General features: G+C 39.2%; 1 protein-coding gene across 5 annotated transcripts in view; it reads right to left on the bottom strand.

Annotated features, from left to right (window-relative positions):
- Nucleotides 1-27,625, bottom strand: part of COL25A1 (collagen type XXV alpha 1 chain) — a 126,318-nt gene that overhangs the window by 77,232 nt on the left and 21,461 nt on the right. For 4 of the 5 annotated variants that reach the window (XM_088163846.1, XM_088163848.1, XM_088163850.1 and 1 more), the window contains exons 3-7: nucleotides 26,046-26,072; nucleotides 25,854-25,880; nucleotides 13,249-13,320; nucleotides 12,262-12,369; nucleotides 9,206-9,241 (exon numbers count right to left, since the gene is read on the bottom strand). In XM_088163846.1, coding sequence (XP_088019972.1) covers nucleotides 9,206-9,241; nucleotides 12,262-12,369; nucleotides 13,249-13,320; nucleotides 25,854-25,880; nucleotides 26,046-26,072 — 270 coding nt within the window. The remainder of the gene's footprint in view (nucleotides 1-9,205; nucleotides 9,242-12,261; nucleotides 12,370-13,248; nucleotides 13,321-25,853; nucleotides 25,881-26,045; nucleotides 26,073-27,625) is intronic. The other variant, XM_088163849.1, reaches the window with a different exon arrangement.

The raw sequence follows: 27,625 nt of genomic DNA, 5'->3' as shown, positions 1-27,625 counted from the left end.
CTTATCCTTAGAATGTTCTGACTGCAAAACATACCTGAATCGAAACAATTTTTCTTTAAAGCACTGCTCCCTAGCATTGGAAAAGAGGCTCAAAGCATTGGAAACTTAACAAGTCATTCACTGACAGCTCTCGTCCCTCCCCCACATAAGCCAGCAGCCATTTAACAGAAAACTTCTTTAGAAAAAAAATTTTAAAAGCCTGTAGAACACCTCAGAATTGTGCTTATTTTTCTACAATTACCTAAAATCTCTGATCAAGGCACAGAATGACATTGGAGAGATAGAAATAAACAAGTAAATAAAATCTGGTAGAAATAAAAAAAAATTGAAAGACTAAAAAAAAAAAAATAAAAATTAATAACTAAAACAAAAATCCAAACCAAAACAAAAAAACAATCAACCAAAAAAACCAAAAAAAAACACCAAAAAACCCAAAATAAATAATAAAACCTCGAAAGCAACAGGGCTTTAAATTATTTCCAGAGGTATAAATGACAGCATTTAAAACAATCTATGTAGAAAATTCCATATGAACATGTGGATTTTTCCCCTGTACTATTCTACTCAACTGGGGAGCATCCTGTGGTACCCACTTGATGAACAGACAATAAGACCAGTAATCAAAATCTCTATGTAGGTCTTGAGATGGAAGCAGAAGGCAAGAAATATGTGAATGTTTCCAACCAATTCCTCAGGATACTTTGCTTTGATGTTTTTCTTTGTTCAGCTGCTCTGTGTTCTGTAACAGCTGCAGCAATATCTTAGCCCTGCTGTTTGCCCCAGCACAACCAAAGGGATGCTTTGCAAATGCAGGCTCAGCTAAGCTTCCTTCTGGACAGATATTCTGCCCCTGGGTCCTGGCAGCCAGTGCAGAGCTGCTGCCTCAAGTCCTCACTTCATTCCCCTAAACCCAAATCAGCTTGGACCTGCAGTGACCACACACACACACACACACACACACACACACACAGAACCAGAACCTGCTGTAATCTCCACCAGCTGGAGGCTCCATCTACACCACAGGTAACATATTACCACTCCGCCTCTGACACCATCACATCTGGGTATATGATGGAGGTAAAACAGAAACTCACAGCCCTTTAAAACCATTGGCTGATCAAGAAAACAAAACAATCTCAGACATATAGAATTCTTTCACCGCCGAACTACATATACATATATATGATACTTGTCATTGATCAAAAAATCACTCCATAATAGTCTATGCAGATGATGTTGATATCAAATATTTGTCTTTTGCCTGCATCATTGAAAGCTGCCAGGGTTTCCGCAAAGGGATGCTTAGAATCAACTCCTAAACCACTCGCAGTTGATGTCAAAAAGCTCATTTTATAAAGACCATCTAGGCTTCAAAAATTCCAAAGAAAGTTTGTGAAAACTGTTCAGATGAAGTGACTGCTGAGCGTTTTTAAGGATTATGCCACTTTTCCTCAAACTGACACATGTTCACAGAGGAACTTCAGTTGAGAAGGCTGAAAATTCTGGTCACAAGACTTGCCCAGAATAGGAAGATAACAAAATATGATGAAAATAAAAAATAGTTCTTGCTAATTTAGCAGTCATGAACATTTCAGAAGAGCCCTTTGCCATCATGTCCAATTGAGTAAACTAGCTAAGCAGCTGTGAAAACTTATTGCAGGGCTTCACTGAATTAGGTTCTCATTCAAATAACTCCACAGTAGGAGGATGGAAAAACAAGGTGTGTTCCTCCAAAGAAATTCAACTGCCCTCTGTGTTTCTCTGGAGAAGGAGAATTATTGGTAATACCTAAACACCTGGAAAACTGGGTAACTACGGATGAACGTGTACGAAAGTCTTCTAAGCAAGAGTGTCTTTTAAAAGGTAAAATATTTCCATTATGAGTGCCATTCTTCAATCACTGTTTTTGGAAATCAACCAACCCTCCAGAGATTGCAGCTTGTCAAGTCTTTGCATTATAGAAATGATTGAATTAAGCTGGACATTTCAGTTGGTCCTTAACAAGTAACTATTCAGAATAAATTAAAACAAACAAAAAAAATAACCAAAACAAACCCACAAAACAAAACACCCCCAAAACTAACAAAAAAATCCTACAAGCAAGCAAACAAAACCCTCATCCCGCACCCACTCCCCCCACAAACCAACCAAATTGAAAAGATTTACCTAAGTGTAGTTAAAACAAAGTTTGGAGTCCAGCATTCTTACTACACCTCCTTTCTAATGTTGCAATTATATTTTCCTTTTATGCTTCATATGTTCCCTGTGCTTTAGCAAGCTGCAAAATAAGAAAATTCTGCCCTGTAAAGGTTAAAGTTGCAGTTTCAAAGAGAGAGAGAGTAATTCAGGGTGTGATACATTAGCAACTCTCTCAAGGTACTTTTGTATTCAATTTCTAGAGACTCAGTTCCTTAATGTTTGAAGAAATGTATGAATTAAAATGTTGGGGCATTTTCAATTTGCAGGTCTGGGACAGAAATAATGATTTCTTTTACAAGGTGTCAGAGTTCATGGACAATGAGCACAAACACCAAATGAAAATGCCTAACAAAAACATAATGAAAACATAAATCTTTTTGTATACTGAGTAAATTATACAGCAAAATAAGTTACAATGGTGCAATACACTGTCATACAAAAACTCTCTTATTCCAAAGCCTTACAAACAAAAACACCCCCAAAACCACAACCAATGAGCAACAAAACAACCAGAAGAATTTTTTTACTTCCATACCTTCTATGAAAGTAAAAACTCTTTGTAACCAGAAGACCTCTGGGAAGTATTGTGTCTATATTTCTATGAAACAAAAGAAGTTCCAGGACTGTTCCTGAGAACAGGTATTTTCCCTTTGCTGCCTGTAAGAATCATTAAACACTTAGAACAGAATAATGGAATTGTTTAGATTGGAAAATATGTTTAAGATCATTGAGCCCAACTGTTAACCTAACACTGCCAAGTCCACCACTAAGCCACATCCCTGACTGCCACATCTATGCACCTCCTAAATAACTCCAGGGGTGCTGATTCAACCACTTCCCTGGGCAGCCTGGTCCAATGTTTGACAACTCTTTCCATGAAGAAATTTTTTGTAATAGTCAATCTAAACCTTCACTAATGCAACTTGAGGCACTTTCCTCTTGTCCTATCACTTGTTACTTGGGAGATCAAACCCCACCTGGCTTCAACCTCCTTTCAGGTAGCTGTAGACAGCAAGAAGTCCCCCCAATGAGCCTACTTTTCTCCAGGCAAAACATCCCCAGCTCCTTCAGCTGCTCCTTTGTGCTCCAGGCCCTTCAGCAGCTCCACTGCCCTTCTCTGAATACTCTACAGCGCCTCAATGTCCTTCCTGTAGTGACTAGCCCAGAACTGGACACAGCACTCTGGGTGTAGCCAAGGGAGTGCCAAGTAGAGGGGGATGATCCCTTCCTTTTTCCCACAAACCAATTTCTTACCAGTCTAATGGCATAAAGAACTGAAAATGGAAACCTGAACTAGCAAATATATCTCAAGATGAAGCACATGTTTCATACAAAGCATTCATCTGAATTTCAGTGGAGCCTGTGTCTGGATCCCATTTTCTTTGTGTAAAACTCTGAAAATATGTACCTGCATGGTGAGGAGTGTTTCATAAAGATTACAATTTCTAGAATGCTAGTATTGAAATCTTCAATGCTGTAATATTGATGCATCACCTAGATATAACAATGATCAGTTAAGAAAAGAGATTAACTATGATGAAAAATCTCTTATAACGTCTTAAAAAGGAGTCACCCCCTCCCACGCTATCTACCTTAATTGATGAGAAGTGCTGCCATAACTATTAATTAGTGATCAAGAAGAGCTTCTTATCTTCATTCTTTTAGTCATTTGTTGTGGCAGCCATTACCAAAGTGCAGAGGTTACAAAATGCCTGACTATTTTCCCTGAGATCTCCAGCAAGTTAAGCCCAGTGAAACAGTACTGGTGAAAAAAAAAAAAGAATAGTTGCTGTGAAAGGCACAAACTGAGAATTTCCATTTCATCTGCTAGTTCTCATAAACTTTTGCAGCTAAACAGCTTAGGAACAACACCTCATAAAATTTACTATGAACATGCTACCAGAATAAAACAAAAAAGGTGCCTACAGAACTCTGGCCATTGAAAACAAAATCACAATTAGTAGCTTCCCAGAGGAACTATGAAGATTCACAGCAGCTGAGAATCTGGCCTTGACCATTGGCCTGAAACGCTGGATTGAAACTAGCAGAACTTCCCAGACAATTCTCCCTGATCTCTGAGAGTTCATTTTAACGTAAGATGAAAAATAGTATTAATTCATTTTAAAGATGCGATATTCTGCAGACTTAACTCCAAGGTTACACTTTTCCACTGTCTTTCAAAAATATGGCTCTATCCTTTGGAAGAACACCCTCCTTTTTCTGAATAACCAGTGAAAGCAATAACATAATGTTTTACTTTCTTGAACAGATGCCCAGTAAGTCTGTACAAGCACAAAAGTACTCGTTTGGAAAACAACGTATCTTAAAGTAGAGGGATTTTGCATTTGGGTTAGTCATCATAGTATAGATTTCTTTTGCAAAGAGACACCTTTACCTGAGTTCTCTGGTTATTCTGGAGTGTTCTGTTCATGCAAAACGTATGCAAAATTACTTATCTGTCTTTAGGGCCCATTTCGGGGAGGAAAATAATACACTGAGGTTTCCTTTCACTGACAAGAAGTGGTTGTACACTAAACATGTTTAAATTTACTTCTGAAAAAAAGGAGGTGAAAATGGCATATTTTAATATTCCAGATTTTTTATTAATATGAACTATTACTATGAGTTTAAAATACTTGACACATAAAAGCACAAAAATCTCCCACATGGAAATTAGGAACAAAACCATCTCATGAACACCTTCTATCCCACTGCAGTTTATTAATCTGAGCATGTTCGTCCGCCAGTGTCAGATGATATTTTTTTAATATTTTCCATCACTGCTAAGTTCTCATGAATACATGCAACCAGAAATCCTAACTCTTAGTTAGAAAAGAATCACAAATTCATCTATTATTCTCTGAAAATAAGAAAATACACTGGAAAAACTCTTGTATGGTATTTAAGAGTCCTTATCACCAAGAATTGCAGACAAATGGCAGGGGAAGCAGGACAAATTATGAGAGGCAGGGCACAACTTTAACTGAAAAGGTTGAAAAGCTATTGAAACTACTAGCCTTCTCCATTGAGTAGCATACATTTTTCTAGTTCCACATAATATTTCAAAACTTAATCCCTTTGGTCACCCCACTGCTTGGTCTCCTCCTGACTTCTCTTACTCCTTTGTGCACAGAAGAATGATACCTTCAACTCTTGAAGAAAGTACATTTGTAGGGCTTTCAAATGTCATGGAAACCAGACATAAATTTCAACTACTAGTCATTCTTTCATTCTCTTCTAACAATAAAGAGGCATGCAGTCACATCTTTATAGCTTAAACCTCCATCTCACCTAAAAATAAACTGAAATTTCTTGGCCCCAAGAGCAAACATAGTCTTCCTGACACAGCAACACACAGAGTCAAAAAACCCTGGCAAAGAGTTCTCCCAAACGTCTCAACCGCAAGGACAGATGAGCAAAAGAAGCATGATGCCACTTAGAATGATTTTTAACAGAGAATGAGAGACTCCTGTAAGAAACAACTGAATCTCCCACATCCTAAATTGCCACACCACCATGCCATAACCCATACATTTTTTTACAATGGAAATAGGGAAAAAGAAAGGCCGTTCCTTGTCTTGAAGATGAACTCTCTTGAGCCAAAGCAGAACTCATGTCAGAGAACTCAAACACTGTCATTCTCTGTATATGGTCTAAGCAAAGCTCTCCTGCCTGAGAGAGAGAAAAGTTACTATTGCCCTCTCTCATCACCCTTTTTTTATTTACTAACACAGAACTTCATTAAATATGAAGAAAAACATGGCAGGAGATTCTCAGTTGCAGTAAATTGCCATCCTTTCACAAGAGTCACTGGATTTCCTGTTTCACTGAAAGGAGAACATGAACATTCCAAGAATTCCAAATGCATAATAATTTCAACTTTCTATAAATCAAGGTTGCAGGTTGCAGGTGTTGAGAAGAAAGGGTTAAACCCACAAGATTTGTTAAGGAGGAAATAATTTCACTTAAAATGACCTTGCAGCTGGGAACGCTACGAATTTTGGTGTGGGGAATCTCCAGTTACTATGTCTACCGATGTTCATTCTCTGCTTGTTTAGAGAAGCAGAATTCCTGTGTGGAGATTACACACTGTCACAGACATACTTGGGCCTTCTGCTGGGAGAAGGAGTGATCATAGAAGCACAGCCTTGTGATAAACTGCTCCAGCAGGAAACCTTTGATATATTGGGGCCAGAAACAGCCCCAGCCCACTCCTGCTGTGCGCTAGGATGAACTCAGCCTAACGGAGCCTGAATCCCTGTGTGTCCCTTTTCACTAGGATAAACTGAGCCTAATGGAGCTGCGTCTCTGTGTCTCTCAGCTTCCCGGTGCTGTTAGTGAGGTGTTGAAATCAATCTGCTCTTGGCATTTCAGCTGAGGCTTCCTGGTTGCCCTGGTTACCTGTGTGTATCGATTCACACAGTAGTTCACACATTACTCAGCCTGTGTCACAGGCTCATGGTACATCCTAGGAACAAGCTGGAAAATAATGTTACCTATTTCTCTTGCCATATCTTGTACTCTTCAAGAAATGTATTCCCCTTCTTTTGTGAGAAAATAGAAAACGAAATAATTTTAAGCTATGCCATTGTTAGTTCACAGGTTCATACTAAAATTGCCAGCTCTCTCAGTAACATGTACATTCATCTAGAAATACCAAGGCATGCTACCAAATACAGGTGTAAAAAATGCTTTTGAAAGAGAAAAATGTTCTATCCCCATTATTATAATCTAGAGGTCAGGCTTGCTGCTATCCTTAACTTGAAAGCCTCAGAGAATGTGACCATATAGGCCATAAATAGCCTTCATCTTCCACAACTTTCAGCATGTCACCTAAACTGTATGGATTCTCTCAGCATTTAATGGTCTTCTTGGCTGCATCCTGCCTCCATCTCAGAGGAAGAATCTGAATATATGCCACAGTACTTGCTTCTTCCTGGAAAGGGCCTTGGACAGGTGGGCAAGTAGGAAACCACAGCGCACTCCAACGTATGGACTTTTGGGAGACCAGGACTGGTAGCACTTTATGGAACTCATTGAATTCTGAGTTTTAATTTCATTGAGAAAAAAAACAGGAAGCTAACTCAGACTGGAGACTCTTGCTGTGAAACAAAGGTAAGTCCTTACAAAATAATTCCTGCAGAAATAGCCTAAAAGCTCCTCTGGGAAGAGATCACCATTTTCCTTTACTTTGAAAAGATAATAGGCGAAAAGTGCACAAAAAGAAACTCAGGCAGGAAAAGACCTGTGCTCTTCACCACATAATACACTGTTATTTCTAGAAATGCAATCTTACAACATACATGTTGGGAAATCAGCTATTCCTGGAGCAGGATGACAGAAGTTGTCAGAAAAAGCTAAACAGTCCCTGAATAACTGTAACATTTTCCACAGGGAAGAGAAGTCTGCAAATCTGTACTGACATAAAGAGTATGTCAGAAGCACCAAGAATAAAAAGAAACTAATTATCTCCCTGATACTCTGATGCTCTTTACTTGATCTATACATAACCTAACATTTAAGCCATCAGACTGACTTTTCAAGCAGACATTTGAAACTGAAGTCAGAAATTCATGTAATCTGCGATCTTTCTCCAACTCAAGCTTGCTGATTTGGTTTTTAAACACCTTTTCTTCCTATCTAAACACACCTGCATTTAGAGAAACTGAGTAGTAGCAGTTTTTAGTTCTGACACACAGATGGATGGTCACGTTAGAGCAGCAGGAATGCTCTGAACATGGGGATTAAAAGGTGATGGATTAAAAGCCCTCAAAAATCCTGTGACTCTGCAGATCTGGTCTTGAATAGAAAGACACTTCTACAGAACCTGAGTGAGTTCTGTCCAGAGGTCAAACTGGAGAATATTCCAAATACGAGAAAACAAACTAAAATAGCTCCCTTCCTAGCTATTGCATCTATTCTTCACAGGTGCTCAGAAACCAAAAGAACCGAGTAAAATGAGCCCAGAAGCATGCTAAAACACGAGGTAGTACCTTTGAGAGGCTTTGATTTTAAAATGTATAAACTATTACATTGCAAATTCATTTACTGCAAAATGAAAAAGGACAGGACTTTAACAACCGATCATAGCAGGTACTTAAGTCTCAGAATCTTCATTTTTTTTCATTCAAAAGATATTGGATTTTGTCAATTGAAAATATTTTGCAATTTGTCAAGGTAAAATATCATTGCAGCTGTTTAAATCTTCACAAATTCAGATAGCAATTATATCTGAACTGATTGTTGAGCTGATTATTACTGATAATCTTCCTCCTCAGAAGCACTCAGGAATCAAAACCACATGCCCTGAACTACAATCTGCCATTGCTCATAAAAATAAAAATGACTGCGTTTAGAGAGATTTTAAGGGAGAAAAAGCACTGCATGTTCCACCGTTCTGGGAATATGTGACAGGCAGAAACTTATGATGCCTTAACCAGTGGCTAAAGCTGATTTACAACCAGCAGAGCTTCAATTTAATTCCAAATGAATCGGAAGCATTTGACACACACAGAGGAAAAAAACCTGAAACCTCAGAACAGAAGAACTTTCTGAGCGTTTCAGTGCTGTCTTCACTGCTCTGTCAGGCAAAGATCCAGAGCCCTTGACACAGAGACAGCTTGAATTTTCGCCCATAGAACATACAGATGGCTCCTGTGCTGCTCAAATGGTCTCAAGGTAGAAACAGCTCAGTTTCAGAGACAGTGTTAAGAGTGGGGGCAGGAACTGGGAACCCCTGGCTTGGTTCTTTTTTGTTTTACTGTGCCCTTAGCTGTTTTGTTTCCTTCTGCTTCTCTAAGCTTAAAGAAGTTTGCCTTATGTGACAGGTGACTGTATTTTAAACAGAGGATTTTTTCTTTGTTGGGTTTTCTTCAGAAATAAGGCTTCAAATAGCTTGTGACGAAGGAAGGTCAGGAAATATACAGCCATAAAGTTTTTTGGAATTTCCCATTTTAAAAGTTATATGTCATGTTACACTTTCTTAGAAAACTGGAAGAATACTTACTGTCAATCCTTGTTCTCCTGGTTTTCCTGGCTCACCCTTTGAATAAAAAAAAGGAGTGAATAATTTCAGCAACATAACTTGAATCCAGTTTTCTATCTAGTAATAAAGTATCTTAAAAACTTAATTCTTCAACAGGTATGGCAGCTACTACTTCACAATCATGTAATGGCATAGTTCTCAAGGCAAGAATTAAGTATTGGTGTTCAGACTGCCCCTTGGTTCCAAACATAATATTCCACTCCACTGTGCTAAAGGACACACGGAAAGGTTATTTCCCCATATGTGCTGTATCCCAGTTTATATATTCCAAGATTACTGGTCTGTGTCATCACCTCAGCCAGCAGGCATAACTTAACTGTTGTCAATTACCATGTTCCATAAATCCATGAATATTGGTATTTTGAAGTCATGAAATAATTCCTCAGCTCTTAAATACCTAGACTGACTTTCAAACTGGTAACCCATCATTTCTCCAATGTATTCTCTTTCTGTGGACATCACTCTACATACAGTCAGAATATATCTTCTCCCCTTTCTTTCCATATGAACACATACATCTGTCTGTAGAGACAGTAAAAATCAATGTATGACGTATCAGTCATACAATACCAGCTAAAAATACCCATCCAAAAAAACCAGAGCTCCTATCATTTTAGTGCTCTGGTTTATACATCACTGCCTTAAAAAGCCAACTGAATACAAGGCAGTCCATACACTATTGTATCAGCACAGATGCAGGGTCTTCTTCAGCAGCTTCATCATAAAAGAAAGCCTGTCATAAAATTGATGAGAACTGCTCTGACGTCGTTGTTCCTGGCAACTGAAAAGAATCAGAACTGCTTCTCTGGCTATGCGTGCACTGCACTCAGAAGCAAACATGCAGCATCTGCAAACACACCAAGGACAGCTGGGAGAAAGAAGCCATGGAGGCACAGATTTCTGGCTGGCCACTGCCCCAAAACACCATTTTACAGCTGTGGTGATAGTAAACCTTCTGCTTGAGAAGGACAGGCTGGAAGAGAAGCTTTGCTTTATACAACCCTGCAAAAGAGGCAATGTCTGCCTAATGGTCATTGGTCACTCTAAGGACATCCTCCTGTAGCTGTGTGACACTGCAACATCCCAACTCATAGCACAGTGCAGCTGCTGTTTTCAGCTTATGAGCTCAAAGTTCCACACACATCTTTACCTCAAAGACAGCTGCCCTTCCCTCTCAGCTGAGTTTTCCATTTACAGCTCTCCTATTTGACTGTGTATCTCACAGCCATTGGGGAACAAGCCTTCTGAGGATCAGCAACATTAAGCTGAGGGTACAGAACTGCTGTGAGGGACAGCAGACTGGATGGTTTCTACCTGAGTGCATGCTTGTATCTGATTCTAAAGCAGTATTATGAACTGATTTTCCATAATGTTATAGGGCTTAAGATAGCCACAGCTTAAAAACTATAAAAGGAAACTCTCTCTTGCCATCTAAAGTCAAAATCATTACAGAACTATTATAAAATGGAATGACCTCATTGCATAAAACGCATGACTTTCCTGTTATGAGAAACACTAATGATCCCTTTGCTAAAAAGTACAAAGCAACATGCAGCCACACTGTAATCAGCAAGACCAGCTGATTCTGCCAGCCCCATCTATGTATGTGAGTTATTAAAACACTATCATTGCAGTCAGAAATGGATTCTGGTTTCAGTCTTGCCCTTACTAGATCAAACCAGCACCAACTCTGCTGGCCACAGTCCCTTTAACAACAATAAAAGAATACAAGGCAGACCCAGAAGAGGCTCAGAGCCTGACGTGCCACAGGACTAACAAGAAATGAGAAGGTTGCCAAAGTAAAGCATCATGAGAGCTACAGACTTTTAATGGCATTTCATAACCTTGAGCTAGAATTTGAGGGCAGGAGTGGTAAAAAACCCAAGCCAAAACAACAACAGCAGCAGCAGCCCTATAGTCCAGAAGTCTCAACTGGTCAGCTTTGCTGGATTTTCAAAGGAAATTTTAGCAGCATCTTCCTATTATCATGCTTTATTACATTTAGGCAATTAATACCTGAATAGGGTTACAACAGGAGTGTAGATATTTTCTTTCTTGGTTTTAGGTAGAAAGGCCCTGCAGGAAAAGTGTATGTCATCCTGGCCTCGTGTGACAAGTGATGCTTTCTCTTCAAGAAACCAGTTTCTGTTGCCAGTGCTGGTCCTCACCTGGCTGGTTACCCATGTGTCTTCTTGGCCACAATCTTCACTTTTCATGGATGTGAACGTGTGTGTGCATCTCTACATGTGCCATTTCATTTTTCATGTTTCTCTCCTGTCTGATTCCATTTCCACACTGATAACACAGTGGCATTCATGGTGGAAAGCAAGATATTTCTTTCAAAGGAATAAAAATTAAGGAGGCCACAAAATATAAAACCAAAATCAAGCACATACTTTTCTAAAAAGTCATGTGTTTAGGCATCTGTTTAAAAAGTGTGGAATTCCTCCTGTGCCTGAAACAAACAATATATAACATACTGAAGTCTGCTTCTTGTCCTAATGAAATACGGGGTCTGAGCCACAGAAAATGGTACTGCTCTTCTTGTTTAAAGATTGCAGAATCTAACTCCAAACCATCATACCTTGGGCAGCTTTAGCAGTTTATTACTTTATTCCATGACTTTTGAGGTTAAACCACTAAGAAGTGAGAAGTCAAGAACATCCATGCTACGAGGCCTCAGATTCAGTTCTATCTTGAAGTTTGAATAGAAACATTTATTATTTGTGGAAAGGGGCAGACTCTCCTCAGCTATTAAATGTCAGTGAGCGACTGAGAAACCTTAGAAAGTGTAGGGAAACTGCCAGGGGTGGGAGGCAAGGAACCTCGCTGTTACTTCTGGCCCTGCTATAGACTTGTTCTGTGTGTCTGTAACTTCAAGTACACCTTGAAATCTGCCTGTGGTTCAGCTTCCACAAGTCTTACTTGCCAATCTTACCTCAGAAAATGTCTTTGACACTACGTTGGTATACACTTCAGAGAAATGTGAACAGCAAAGCAGCAGCAGAGTAACTCACCGTTAAGCCAGGCATCCCACGAGGACCATCTTTGCCAGTATCTCCTGGGGGACCTCTGGGTCCTGGTGGCCCTGGAGGTCCAGGGGGTCCAGCTTGTCCTTGGTCCCCCTAAACCAATAAAAACCTCATCACAAATTTGCTTTAGAGGCATCAACCACATAAAACACATCAATTCACCCACAAAGAGTGCAAGACAGCCTGGAAGAAGCTGCCATGAACTGGACAGTGGCTTCTTCACTGCTTATGGCAGAAACAGCACTTTGCCTTGAAGACCAACAGTTTGTATCTGCCTGGTGCAATCAGCTGTAGAGCAGAAGGTTCAGATTCTAATCTGCTTGTTTTACCACAGCACATATGCTAAAATTTGGGATGGTCTTGAAATATTTTATTCATCTAGGTCTCCAGAGCAAGTGACTGTTTTTGATATGCATCTGTTTGCTTCATGATTTGCATAATCATAAGAACACTGAGGCGGAAAAGAAAAGTCGCATCTGAGAATAAACAGATTTGCACAGTAATTTTCCAAGCCCATGAATAATACATGGATAGATTTCAAAATTGAGCATGGAAAGTAACTGCTTCTTCATGAAGTTGTATATAATTTTCCATCTGTTTTGGGAGGCTGCTTTATAGCAACAATTAGCTAACTCTCTTCATTTTTACCTATTAATTTTTAAAAGTCAATTTTTCAAGAAAGTTGTCAAAACATATTACCCTCCCCTCTAAAAAAGAAAAGACACCCCAAAATGGTGCTGCAGTTATTTCCAGCACATCACTGCAAACCCCTGGAAAAAGCTGCTGGCATCTCAAACGTCGATCACTTAGCAAAGCCACCCATTGTCCTTTAACTGTTAATACCATTAACAGCTGCTTCATTTCGAAGTATTTTCAGAACAACCTGCTATAAAAAGGCATCTGACAAAAAGGTACAGCAAAGAGTAAACTGAATGTAAAGAAGAACCAGACTCCAGTGAGATGGAGCACTACCTTAATGAGGCGGCGTTTAATGAGCTGCTGATCAGCAGAGAGAAACCCATGATTGATTTTAGGAAACACCATCTGATCAGGCAGGTGAGGTCAAAGGTTGAAGATCAGAGATGAGAGAATTGAAGAATAGACATCAGAAGGCCCGAGAAAGAAATAAAGACATATTCATTAGATTTGTAATAGCTAATATAATATGAACTGATGCTTCTGCCTGAAAGAAACTGTGCATTTTCTTTTGGAGAAAGATTACCTCTACTGTACAGGACATACTGCTATGATTTAAATCATATACAATGACTTAAATGTGTAACTGTTGTCTCCCCAGATTTTGCATGAGAATTCTGCATGTGCATTAGTTTTCTCATTACCTGGGCTCTAAAAATCAGTATTTTTACATGTTGCTCTTTCAGCAAAGCTTCTAGAGACAAAGCACCAGTTCAGCTTTCAGTCAGATTTTCTAACCAGCATAGTGTGCCATGAAGAATGGGGTTATTTTTATAAGGTCTGAAGTTCCAGCTTGACCAGATTGCTTCCTGCTTAATTTGCAAATCCACTTTGAAAAAATCTGGATGTACAGATTAAATTTCTGATATCTAACACAAATATTTGACTCTACATGTAACCAGTATAGAGTTCACTGACATTTTCCACACTCATGTATGCCTCAGGGAAGCAGAACAACAGAAAAAACTAATGTGAAAATACAAAACTGACCCAGACCATGGGGAATGTAGGCATTACCAGGGGTACACAGTTATAGATTCGATTCCATGCTCTGCATCAGGAGTACTTAGATCAATGCAAAGGCAGTGAGGGTTGGCTTAGGCCCACCATAAGAATACACTGGCATTCCATGTTAAAAACAATTTTTCATGTGCACTTTTATGCTGATACAGAGAGACCTGACTGAACAGGTACATGTCAGCCACAAACCTTGACGGTGAGGATCTGATTACTGTGCAGAGCAGCAACTGTGGGGAAGCCTGGCAGACCCTAGGGACACAGCATAACATGGTACGAGAACAGCACGACACAAACATCACAGAGACAATTTACTAACAGACAAACAGAACAAACACTACGTTTAGTACACCCCACACTGCCAACGGACAGGAAACAGCCTCTCTGTCATATGGGAAACAGAGCTAGATCTGCACTGCACTGCAGATGCAAGTTGATGTTTCACAACGAGAATATCAAGAGATTTTAGAAGGAACATCCCATGATGGTGTCGTTCCTTAAAGTTGCAATAAATTGTTATGATCATTTGAAAGTTGTTAAGACTATCAGCAAGCAGATGATGAGCCATTTTCAATTGAAATGTTCTACAGCACTTCAAGAGATCTGTGTAGAAAGCCTTGACTCTGGACTGCTGCAGAACTCAACAGTATTGACAGTATACTCTGCAGTGCTTTGCATAATTAATATCCTGCTCCTCACATTCTGTTTAACATATGACATTCAGCACATAAACTGGTAGCACGTACACAACTATGAACACTGAACATAAATCTACTGCTAGATCTTGGGTAGTCCGTGACGGCCATAATCAAAGTTCTCAAGACATACATAGCAGTATTTTCACATCCATTTTTACCCCTCAATTGCTGTATGCCACATGTGGTTTCTCATATTCTACTCTACCAAGATGTGCAGAACTTGTACTGTACTGGCACAGAAAGGGAAGAGTGTGGTGATTGTGGCCTGCTGTCACAATATAAGGAGGTGAATTTTTGCTCTCAGTTCACCTTTCTTGAGCTGCCTAGTAGGGTGTGAATTAAACCTTCTAATAAAGCCAAAACCTATGCAGTTGAGCAGTGAATTCCTAAAGAGGAGGAAATCCCTAAGTCCTCTCCTTGCCTTTAGCACAGCACATTGTCAGAAGACAAGGCTTGTTCAATGGCAGAGAGGCACTAGGCTGAGGAACATTAAATAAAATACAGCCAGGGAGCTCTAAGCCCCCTCTATGCCCACAGACCACCTTTATGAGTTAGAGCTGGTAGCACAGCCCTTCTGGGGGCTCCTCCTGGAGCAAACAGCTGCATCATGCCAGCTCAGCACCTCCTAAAGGGAAGGCTGTGCCCTGCTCTTGCTGCCAGGCAAGGGCCCTTCTGAGGAGCCCTGTGTGCAGGCTCTGCTGGCACAGCCCATGTTGCTGTAGCACATGAGCTCTTTACAGCCCAGTTGGCCTGGTGGGGAGCACCAACAGGCCAGGGCAGCCTGCCAGCTGCAGAAAACTCTTTTAATGTGGCAAATACTTGCACTGTTCATCACACCAGAGAGCCCGTGGATCACGAAGACTGCACCAGTCTTTATAAAAAAGGCAGAGTAACTTTTTGATGCATTAGCATCTTGGAGTTGCATTTAGCATCTTTATTCCTGCTATACATCCAAGAGATGAAGCTGAGACCCTGTAAGTTGATCCCATAAAGCCAGTGGCTAAATGCAGCTTTCCCACTTCATTAGGATGAACTGTAGTGTGGCTAACTGCATTACTCAGTGACCTGAAATCTCCTCTTTAGAAACAAAACTCAAAACAAAAACTCAAAACAAAACCAAAAAAGGCTAAAACTCACAACATATAAAGGGACTCGTTCCTGAGACACTGATAAGACTGGAATGATACATCATTTAGGAAACAGATGTATCAAGTTTGCATTTATCTTATTATGGAATATAAATTAAAGAAGTTATTAGATAGTAATGTGTCAGAATCTTTACATCTGTGACTCATTAGCCCTGCTGTGCAGATGATCCATTTCTCCTCTAGATAAAACCACAATATCCATGTAATGGAAATGAGCTCAAACAAGAAACCTACATAAGAAGTAAAATCTGAATAGCAAGCAATAAATGATATTTATTGAAAAAATGGATAAACAGAAAATTTTTAAACAACTTCATTTTTATTCATGAGCCTTTAGAATTACAGCACAATAATTTTCAGTTACCTCTAAATTAGCATATTCACAATTTGATGTTTTAAACTCATATTAATTTTGATTTATTTCATCTGCAACATGAAGGAGAACTGAGAATTAATTAAGAAAGGCGCTTATTGAGAAAATATAGTGGTTTGTCATGAAAGATTTTCTTTTTCCTTGAGAAAAAATGAAAGACTTTGGAAAGATCTGTCTAGCTGTACATAGAACCATTTACATTCAGCAATTCACAGTCCAGCCCCAGCATTCCCAAAGCTTCCCAACACCACACAGGCAAGTTCAAGATTAGCTATCAGTACTGCAGTTTTCTGCCTACATAAACAACACTTGAGAAAAGGGTCAATCCCATTCTCCCATCTGCATCTTAGTTACCTCTTCCAGCTTGTTCCCAAGTAGGACAAAGCTTTCCTTCCTTTGCCCAAAGTGGTCATAATCTTAGACCTAACAGTTGTGGAGACCTTGAAAGGCACTCTCAGTTAGAAAGATACGAGAGGTCTCTCCCTCAACTATCTCTTTTTGATAACAAACCCTGTTCTGACAGGTCAGAACAATCCCTGTCTTAGGACCTTAGGTCAGACCCGTGCCCTCTCCCTGTCCATCAGCCTTTCGGTCACTCAGACCCTGTTTCCCTGTTGGCCCCCATGCCCTAATCCCATCCTTGTAACACCCCCATGGCCTCTGGTAATTAGTCTATGATACTTCCCCTGCCCCAAAACCCCCATGTACTTAACCTGAACTCTCAGACCAATGCCTTTGCCTTTGCACAATGGACTGTGCACACATGTGGCTGAAATAAACATCTCTGTGAAACCCCTGCAAAGGCCCTTCCTGCTTTTTTACCTGCTTCACCTCAACAACGACTCCAGCAACACCAGTCAGATACATGCAATGCCAGTTTGGACCTGGATCATCTCCCCATGAGTAACACGTATCTTTGGAGAGAGCCAGAAACATGGGAACACTAAATGGAACCCAGCAAGGACACTACAATAGATCCATAGTTTTTGCATGTGTGGGAGGCTTTAGAAGGCATTGCACCCACTGGCATCCATGAAAGATAATGTTGGCACACAATGAGCTTCTAAAAAGGCATAAAAAGAGCTACCCTTCCCACAAAATGAGTTCTCTTCCTTTCCTGTCACTCTGCTATAAATATAACCACAAATATCCCCGGATCTGTTTTATTTTTTCCCTATCGAAAGCTGTTCTGAACAACGGATTCAAAGTTACTCAATTTTCTCTTTATTTGGTTTGATTCTTGAACTGCGCATAGGAAGGGTTCTTGTTCTACACCCTGGGAGGCCCTAACAGAATACAAAACACTACAGTCATCAACAGCGACCACTAGTCTACTAAATTCCTCTGCTGACAGCTACTCAAGCTCACCCTGAAATGCTAGCTGGCTACAATTTCTAAATTAGCACAGTTGCTGCATGCCTCACTGCCATTTTTGCTCAAATGCCAAGCAAAACACGATGCTTGATGGAGGCCAACAGCCATGGGACAACATTACCCACCTGGAAGCACAGGTAAAGCCTATTGCCCCATACAGTGGCTGCTGAGAAAACCGAGGGATGCCAGAACAACGCATCATTCCCTGTCTGATTTTTTTTTACTTGGATGAAATAGTTCTCCTGTTACATTCATCACAGCCTTGAAGGATGCAATTCCCACTAGCTGTCCTAGATTTTTCACAGTACTCTCAGCTTTGTCCATTGGTCCACATGAGGTCAATATTATAAGGTCATCATAACCTTGTCAGAGGCAAGTATGATAATGTTAAGCAACAGTGTTACCGGTTTTACACTGTGCTGCATTCACTCCAGTTTGCCTACTGCATTTGCTCAGTATAGTAAATGTCACAGTCCTCTCTAGGATTTTCCTTCTGACCTGCCAATAAACCCAAGCTGCACAAGCTTGCATGCTCCTGTGAAGACATGGTAAATGAGACAAGAATTACCACCTGCTGTTCTCTTGCACTTCCTATGGTTACAGCCAGCTGCTGCTATTTCACATCAAATCACACAGGCTTCAGGCCAGAGTGATCCTGACACTCTTTATGGCTGCTCTGCCTCTCTCCAACACTACCTCCAGTTCTAATTAATCCCTCAGATTGAGTGCCAGTCCTGTGGCTAATTATTGTACCTGCCCTGGGGAATACAGTGTTTGGGATCACTCTGTACAATGCCACGGACTCTCAGCAGGAGCTCTCTTATATAATCTCTTTTATCATAACTGCTGCTTTCTCCAGCAGCAAATCTGCTAACAAAACAGTACACTACAGCAAGACAAGAATCGAGAAATTTCTTTTCACTTAGGTAAACATTCAACAGTTCTGAATTTGATTACATTATATAATGATTCAGATGATGTAAAGAAATAGTAAAAATGTAGTATTTAAGATCTAGGATAAACAGATCACTGTAAAAGCATTATTTCCCATAATGACCTCTGTGAAATCTGCCTGACGCTGACTTTAAACTAAATAAGACTGGAAAAAGCCAACACTTCTCTACTTTTGCTCTATTATTAGATGAATTTTTAGTGAGATAAATGTCTTTTCTACACAACTCAATTATGTGTTCTGATGAGTGACCATGCATCTGACCTCTATAAAATACCCTTCCTGAAGGCTAACCTGCTACTCTCACTGAAAGTAGTGGTAGGCATCCAGTTAACTTTAGCAAGATGGGCTAGTCCATAATCCAGTTGGTTCTCAAAATAAAAATCATCTCTCCTGGCTTATTTTTATCTTCAGATTTTTTACCTGCTGCAGTTATGTGATGCAGGTAAGTGGTTTAAGCTTCTTCTCTGGTGTTTATTAGGACTGGATTAATTTTTTAAGAGTTGTTTTCAATCAAATTTTTCTAATGCAAATGTTCAATGCTGCAGCACTTCTGCGTGACAGCTGTAGTTTGAGATACAACTACATGATGTATTTTCAGCCACAGGACAGGGCTGTAGAAAAAGGAACAGGATGTACAGAGATTTCCTTCCTCACCATTCCTCTGGCATTACTAAAAAGGGGCAAGATGGAAATCAAGTGGTGGAGAGTGAAGACACGCAGTGCCTAGCTCGTGAGACAGGAATGACAACATCCTTGTCTCGGGAGCAGGTATGTGGCACTTTCTCTGGAGCGCCACAGCTGTTCTGCATTCCCCAAGGGAACCTCAGGAGCTGAACATCAAAGGCATATCTTGACCCTAGAGGGTCATTCACAGCCAAAAGGACACTCTTGTGAACTCTGCCTCTCAAGTCTGAGTGTCCCAAAGCTTTAAACAAAGATGGCAGCCAACACCATCGGAGTTCTTTCCTAACCTCTCTTAGTTTCAGAGTGCCAAGTTACCTTGCTCCAATTTGTTACCCTAGTTTCACCTTAATGGAAAACAGGGGAGCCACAACAGCCCAACGCCAGTGCAGATAATTAATGCCAGGAATAGAATAGGTAAATACCCCTGTTGCCTTCTGGCAGATAAGGAAACAAAGTCTTAGAAGATAAATTAACTGCTCACAGACAAATTGGCATTAAACTGGATGTTCAGCAGTTTTCTCAATGATTCTGCTTCAGTGAAAGTTATGATAACAGAAGGAATTACTAATGCTTTTTAAATACTCTTTTTGTGGCACACTAAGAGTGCAGTTTGAAACAGTAGCTGGATATAGCTTATAACTTGATCTATAATTTGATTTACACAGGTCAATTAACAACAGAAGAAACAACCATAAGTGTAATCATACTGGTTAAGTGTGAAATTAAAACAGCATTCTGTGTCTGCTATATGTTTGAAGTAACACAATAAAACAGAAAATATGCTTTTAGACATAAATAAGAATCATCAAGAGCAGAAGAAATTCATAGCATTAAACAGAATTTAAATTATGCAAAACTGCATTTAATTAACATAATACTTTTATTCTAATACTATACATTTCAGCTTGGACAAGATGTGGAATGAGGATAAAAATTATCAGCATGAAACATTTGGGAACAAATCTTCCTGCAACAAAACTAATTTATCTATATTCATTACAGTTAGCAATGTCAACCTGACCTCACTCCAAAAAACTGAGTTTTGCTTTTGGGGAAGGCAAGAAATCAGATTCAATTATATACTACTATTTATTTTGTGAAGCAAAACAGTTCCTTTCTTAAAAAAAACCCAAATTACAACAAACAAACCAAAATCCCCTATAAAGTACAAAATAGGACGGCTTTAAAGGGGGGTGAAAAGTTAATGGTCATGGTTTAATCATAATTCAGAAACTAGTATTTTCCAATTTATGACTGAGGTATGATTCTAAGGGCATGAATACAGGTTTTCCATTCATTGTCACTAGGAGCAGCTAAAGCCTCAAAACAGTTATATGTTTCCTAGAAATACATAAACTAATAATAATGCACATATAACTAAAAAAGGCTTTTTAAAACTTTCATTTAAAAAAAAGGTCAAAATTTACTGCTTGCACATCTTTAATTTTCCTTTAATACGACATAGTTTATTAAAGTTGTGTCTATAACAGAACAAGTGAAGCAATACTTCAATTTTAAGAGAGCTTATGTCTATATATACACCAACACTTGTATTTAATGATTCCAGTAAATACACTGCTTCCCTGAGTACTTTTGTCGATATTAGGTAATTTTGAAATCGTCTGTCAACATAGACGAGTAGATGATTTCTCTCTACCAGGCAGCAAATAAGTAGTAAATATATTAAAAATAAACAGGGGAAAGGGTTAACTAGAAAAGAACATTATATCTCTCTCTAAACCTGTTTTGACAGGACTCAATGAATGTTTTTAATCTTCAAGTCAATAAAGGTTAACAAAATAAAATAAACTTCTGAATTCCTGTCTTTTCTAGAACTTCATCTTTCCTGCTTAAGATATTTTGGAGATATCAGTTCTTTGCCACCTCAGCCAACAGGAAAATTTACTTAAACATTCCAAAAGTAGAAAATTATTTTATGAAACTACTTAAGTAAGGTTTCTTGGTGGTATCTCATTACACCTAGAACAAAACCAATTTAAAACCAGCTTCTAGCTAACAATTTCTAGCCCTGATAAGCAAGAAATCTCTCATGTATCTGAACTAAAGGCCAGAAGATATTTATTATGTCATTTACAGAAGGCTGAAAAAAGACTAAGAATCAGAGTCACTAAAGTTGGAAAATACCTCCAAGATCATCAAGTCCAACTTTCAACTGACCCTCAAGCACTAGGCAGCTCACCTGGTCATGAAATGAGATCAGCTTAAACAAGTAGGACCTGCTTTTCCTGAATCCATGTTGGCTGGGTCTCATCCCCTGGATGTCCCATACATGCTGCATGATCACACTCAAGATGATCTCTTCCACAAATTTTCCTGGCACTGAGGTCAGGCTGACAGGCCTGTAGTTCTCTCCATCCTCCTCTAACCATTCTTGTAGGGGGGTGTCACATGGTCAACCTCCAGTCATCTGGGACCCCCAAAGTTAGCCAGGACTGATGATAAATGATGGAGAGTGCTTGGCAAGCTCTTCACCAGCTCCCTCCCTGTGAACCCCATCTGGCCTCAGAGAGTTGTGAGTTTCTAAGTGGCACAGCAAGTCTAATCACTTCCTTCTGGATTGCAGGGGGTCTATTCAGCTCCCTTTCCCTGTCTACCACATCAGGGGGCTGGTTGCCCTTGGGACAACCAGTCTTTCTGTTGAACACTGAGGCAAAGAAGGCATTAAGCACCAGGGCCTTTCCCTCATCCTTGATTACAAAGTTCCCCTCCACATCTGGTAAGACATTCCGTACTAGCTGTTCTGTTCCCAAACATTCACCTCTGAAGACCTATTTCCATTATCCAGATGCAACCTCTACTTGGACAATATATCCTTTGAAATCCTACCATTATTAAATTTTCAAAGGCTTTTTTAAAATTGGACTAGAGCTTAATAACTAAAACTGAGCAGCCTGATATCACCATTTATTCTAACAGTCCATAAGCTAAACGCTATAATTTTTAATTTTCTCATGGCTCAGTACAGTAAAGCAAATCTTCATGGACATTTCATGAAGCCATGCCCTCTGCAAAAAGAAGAGCATCCAAAAGATATACTAACATTACAATTTCTTACACTGGTATCAAGGAAACCTAGTTCTGCATTTGACCTAAATGCTTAGTCAACCAGAACTTTACAGTAATTAGAGACCTGATATATAAATACATAAAGAGATAAAAAAATATTTTTTTCCAAGTAAGATCAGGACTTACCATCACTACTTTATTGGCGGTCTCATGTGATTAAAAGCTATATTAACTTGCTGCTCAAACTCACTCTCAGGGTATGAATTTCTGTATCACTCACACTGCTAAAATGTGTTTTGGCTTTTATTTTCTTCAAAGTATGGACATTGGTAGATCAAGCCCCATGGCATTATAAACTAGAACCCTTATGCCACCTCTGCACAATGAAGGAGACTGATCCACAGATTACTTCTGAATACTTAAGAAAGCTCCTCATATTCTTTAAAAAAAACAACAAAAAAACCCAAGAACAACAACACAAAACCCCAGTCACATTATTCTAAAAATATAAACACCTGACCTCTGGATGGTATTCGCAGGGCTGAGTTCTTAGTGTATTGACTTTATTGAACGTATTTTCAAGAAAACCTGAACTTCAAAGTAGTTCAGCATGTATTCCACATGTCCACTGACTGTAAACATTTTGAGATAACTGATTACTATTTTTACAGTTTTGAAATTATTTCAGAAAGAAGGATCCCTCAAAAATCTCAAGGTGAAAAAACTTGGGTGAGACAGCAAACAACAATATATTTGCCTCTTGCAAAATGTTTTCACAAATACCTTTTATTTTCTTTTCAGCAGATTTTTTTAAGTCTAAGGTCTCATTTTGACTTGGACAGTCTTTATATTTTATTTTGATTTCTTTTACAAAAATTCCTGGAGGAAATAAAGCAGCTTTTCTAAAGAAAAAAGGGTAATTTTGAAATTTCACTCATAGCTTGGAACACTAACAGTTTTTGCTAAGTTAAACGCTTGTTTCAAACCAGTATGTAAAAATATAAACCCAAAGAAACCTCAGGCTCCTTACCTGTAAAAGATGAATTAGCATTAAAATGTTCACTGCTCTTAGATATTATATCCAATCTATCTGCAAACTTGTCAAATCCAAGTGTTAATGTCATGCCCCAGTTACTTTCAAGTACAATATTTCTCAAAAATAATGTTGTATGCCTTTACCTCCAAATCCATTTATTTTACACACGCAGTGATGGAAAACTATGTGCAAAGGTAACCAACCAGGACTAAATGGGTTTCGTTTCATTTGGTGCATGAGTGGCTTACACATAAAAATTCTATTAATTATATTGTAAATCCCCTGGCACAGCAGATTGAGCAGACTCACCCTGAAGATAGTTATCGGAAGAGATAACTGCTGTACCATGAAACATAAAATGGTCAGAGGCTTCAGAGTACTTATCACTTGTGAAATATGGAGGGGAAAAGGGAAAAAAGGAGATGAGGCTGTAGAACACTTTCCAAATAGATTAAGGGAAAACGAACAACACTGGGCAAATTTCCCAAGTTTACTTAAAAAGGAGGTATGTAACTACAACCTGCATAGACTAAAGAGTTGGTAAAATTTCAGCTTGTCCACAAGATGCTAGTCACCATCTATTCCTCTACACTGCTACCCTTACTGAATTCCTTTTCTGTAATCAGATACAGAATTCAGTCTCAACTACCAGCTGCTGCTGCAGATAACAACTTTCTGGTCCTTATATATGAATTCCCCAGGTTGGATATTTTCTGCTTTTTATCTGTACTTGATTTACCAAACCCACAAATAGTCATAACCATGATTTTTATGTCTCAGTACGGACTCTACTGCCTTCCCGTAGATGGAGTATGTCTTGGCAAAGCAGGACACAACAATGTCTGCACATCAGAGGTCTCATTGCAGTAGCACTGACCAAACCTGCATCTTCTTACTGGGCATTGCCAACACTTCCAGACCAGGGACTGAAAGTCACACATGCTTAATCATTTAATAGTTCTCACATCTCTTCAACATTTTGCCAAGATTTCTGCATAATCATTCCTTTGTGTTGATACCACTTGATTTATTCTCCAGCGTTCAGACCTCTGTGTCTTTCCCCTGGAAACTTCTCCGACAGTCATAATTCCAGATTCTTATCCTCAGCTATGTAATGCTCTTCACAACACTGCCCTTCCATATTTGTTATTGCATCCCTCTCTGATACTTCCATCAAATTTGCTCTCCCATTCTTTTGAATCTAAAGCCACAGCTGAGAACATGAATGTAAGAACACACATTCTTCTGCATCTAAGAACTTACACTCGAGCCTGTCTTACGCCACCTGAATGGAGCATCCTCTCCTAAGCCACAGGCACTGCACTGCTCCCCACCCCTGCATCTCTCTCCTCACATTGCCCGTGAAGTTCTGTAGCACAGAACCAGACAAAATAGCCCAGTATGGCCTCTGAGAGACATTAAATTTGCTCAGAAGTTAAAGGGAAATTTTAAATTATTCAGAACCTTCAGTTTGTGCATTAGTTACTGGAAAAAAGCATGTTGCTCTCGTTGTTACTCTTTGCTTCCTTTTATTTATTTAAGTAGTTTTCTAACTCTTAATGTGTTTCAACTGAAATAATATTTAAAGCTGTTCACTCTCAGGCCACTGTCTTTATGATGTGCAGCCCTAGCACCAAGCATAACAGGACACCCTGGTAGTTAACAGAACATCAAAATCAGCTGTAAAAGCATGTTGTGACTTTAGATAATCTTATTGGCTGAAAAAATGTAAAATCCAATTAAAGCAAAGCATATAAAACAAAACAGTAGAATGAAACAAAGCTGCAAATTCAAAATATTTCACATTGTTAACAGAAGAAAATAATCCATGGAACATACTGTTATGGGAAAAATTATAAACATGTAACCGAAGAGAGCTACTATATCATCTGAACAATGTAACCAAGCGTTTTCTAATGAAGCACAGATGTAAAGAAAAGTAAACTAGCATAGCCATTCCATTCAATTTTACACTCCTGTATTCCTCTATTTCTTTTAAAATAAACATGACATTTCGAAATTAAAAGAACCTCCTCATTTCCTAAATTAAACCATGTTCTAACTGTCTGGATTGTAACTACAAGGTGATAATGTTATTATTAAAAATATTTAATACATATATGTCAGGAAAAAAGCTAATACATGCATACATTATAGTTGTTTATAATCCATTAAATATTAGCTACATTTAACATGAAATCCAGAAGTACATTTATTAGAAACCCACTGGCCCTCTGCATTGTGGAAGCCCATGCATGGCATGAACACATTGCTGGGGAAACGGAATGGTTTGGTTAGGAAAGCCAGCTTTATACAGCAAGAGCAGAATCACTGTGGAACCTGCTTCCACCCATAAAGGAAACTGTGCACTATGAAATCACCCAAATCTTCCCAGACACTTCCTGCTCACGTTCAGTATTACTGTCCTGCAGACATTTCAACATGCAGCGTAAATGCAGCTAATAAGCATAATTAGCTCAGACAGTGTATTTTTAATTTAGTTTTGCACTAAAGACTAATTGCCTACTCAGCGAAGGGGAAGTGTAACATTTTTTTTTAAGATGCTTACCCGAGGGCCCTGATCACCTTGATCTCCCTGCAAAGTGGAAAGATGAGATGATAGGTTTAACACAGCATCTGTGTGCTGCCCAACTCTCTTACATAATCTAACATTTCACTGCATCAATACAAACAGTCTCTTGGGTTCATGCTGGGAGGGCTTTCCAGTCACCTTGTAAGAATCACCCGAACATCAACTCACCTTCTCGCCTTTTGGACCAGGAGGGCCCTGAAAGAAACAAAGGCAAAGATTAATTATGGATACTGATGAAGTCTTGGGACCCAGCAAGAAACAGGTCTGTGCCAATCTGCAATTTCTTCCCAACAAAGTATTTCCTTACGATTTTTAACTCCAAATGCCGGTGCTATTCCAAAGATGGCTTCTTCACTGTACCAATAATAGGAACTGAACACTATTTCTTGAATAGTTTGCTAACCCTGTGTGTTCAATCAGTGTACATAGACAAACAAAACTTTGCCTGAAATGGCAAAATATCTATGGATTTCACTTGGGGACAACAGTTTATCTTCTATCAGATAATAAAAGTTTTCTTAGACTGTAAAAGTTCTTTGCAAGCGCACTTAATAAATTCAAATATATATAAATCTGTCCTGTATTTTGGCCCTCTCCTTGTCTTAGATTGCCAAAGAAAAATGGATTCAAAATTCTAAAAGTAGGGCTTTAATTCCTTTCTTTGGCAATACTGATGTTTAGTCTCAAGCAGACTGTTTAGGCAAAATGAGCTCTTTGTGTAACATGATTTTCCAGTAGTATTACTTTTTGTTACTTACCATCCAACAAACAGTAAGGTGACAGAATTACAAATAGGAGGTCCTTTCCTACTGCATTTTTATTGAGCACTTTCCAGAAAGCTAGCAGCAGGTTTCTAAACCACTAGTTTTTCAGGTGAGTATCTTGTGAATAAAAATGCTATCAGTCTGCAAAACACTGCTTACACAGTGCAGATGCTACCTCCAGCTTTCTGAAAGATATGCAGGTGTTTCAACACACAGAGGGACCTGAGATACATATGAAAGCAGGTGTAAACAGAGAAAGAGGCATTCAAGCCAGCATGGTTCAGTGTGATAACACAAAGAGAGTGTGTGGCAGTGTGTGTTTGTGAGGGTGTATGCAGAACAAGAAAAGTTTGTCACTAACAACACTGGTAAAATTTCATGTGGTTCACATAAATGCAGTGGAATGGAGGTCAATCTGCTGTGTATTTAATATGTGATCAACCAGAGGCAAGCCTTTGAGAATTACTGTTGTAGCCAATTTTCTGCTTAGTTTTAAGGGTTTCTGATGCATGCCAGAGAAGAGCATCTGCTGCTAAATCTTTCAAGGAATTAAAACATATGCCTCTCCTTCCATGGCCTGCCATCTCTTCTGTCTGCTGCAGAGGACAGAGAAACAAGTCTGCCTCTTGATGTCTCCGTGTCTCCTTCAGGAAGGACAGTGCTCACTGCCAGCTGAGTGGAAGCTATCTGCTCAATTAACTATGACCCCTGCCTACTCTGCATTGCCCTGCAAGCACTTGGCCTCTTTAAAAACAAATTAAACAAAATAATTTAATGAATAGATACAACCTGGCTGCACCTTTAAGGTCTCACCATATATATATTATTTTCACACTATAACCCCTGTTGTCCTTCCCAGTTCACATGTTCACATAAATACATACTGAATACCAAGTGCAGCACTGTCTACTTTTAGCTATAGTCTCCACAGACATGTACTGTGATGTGATATTAGAATAGAGCAGGTCTGCTTTAAAACTTACA

The sequence above is a fragment of the Sturnus vulgaris genome, chromosome 4 (genome assembly GCF_052056855.1).
Source record: "Sturnus vulgaris isolate bStuVul1 chromosome 4, bStuVul1.hap1, whole genome shotgun sequence".
NCBI lineage: Eukaryota > Metazoa > Chordata > Aves > Passeriformes > Sturnidae > Sturnus > Sturnus vulgaris.
This window is presented reverse-complemented; position numbering and strand designations above follow the sequence as displayed.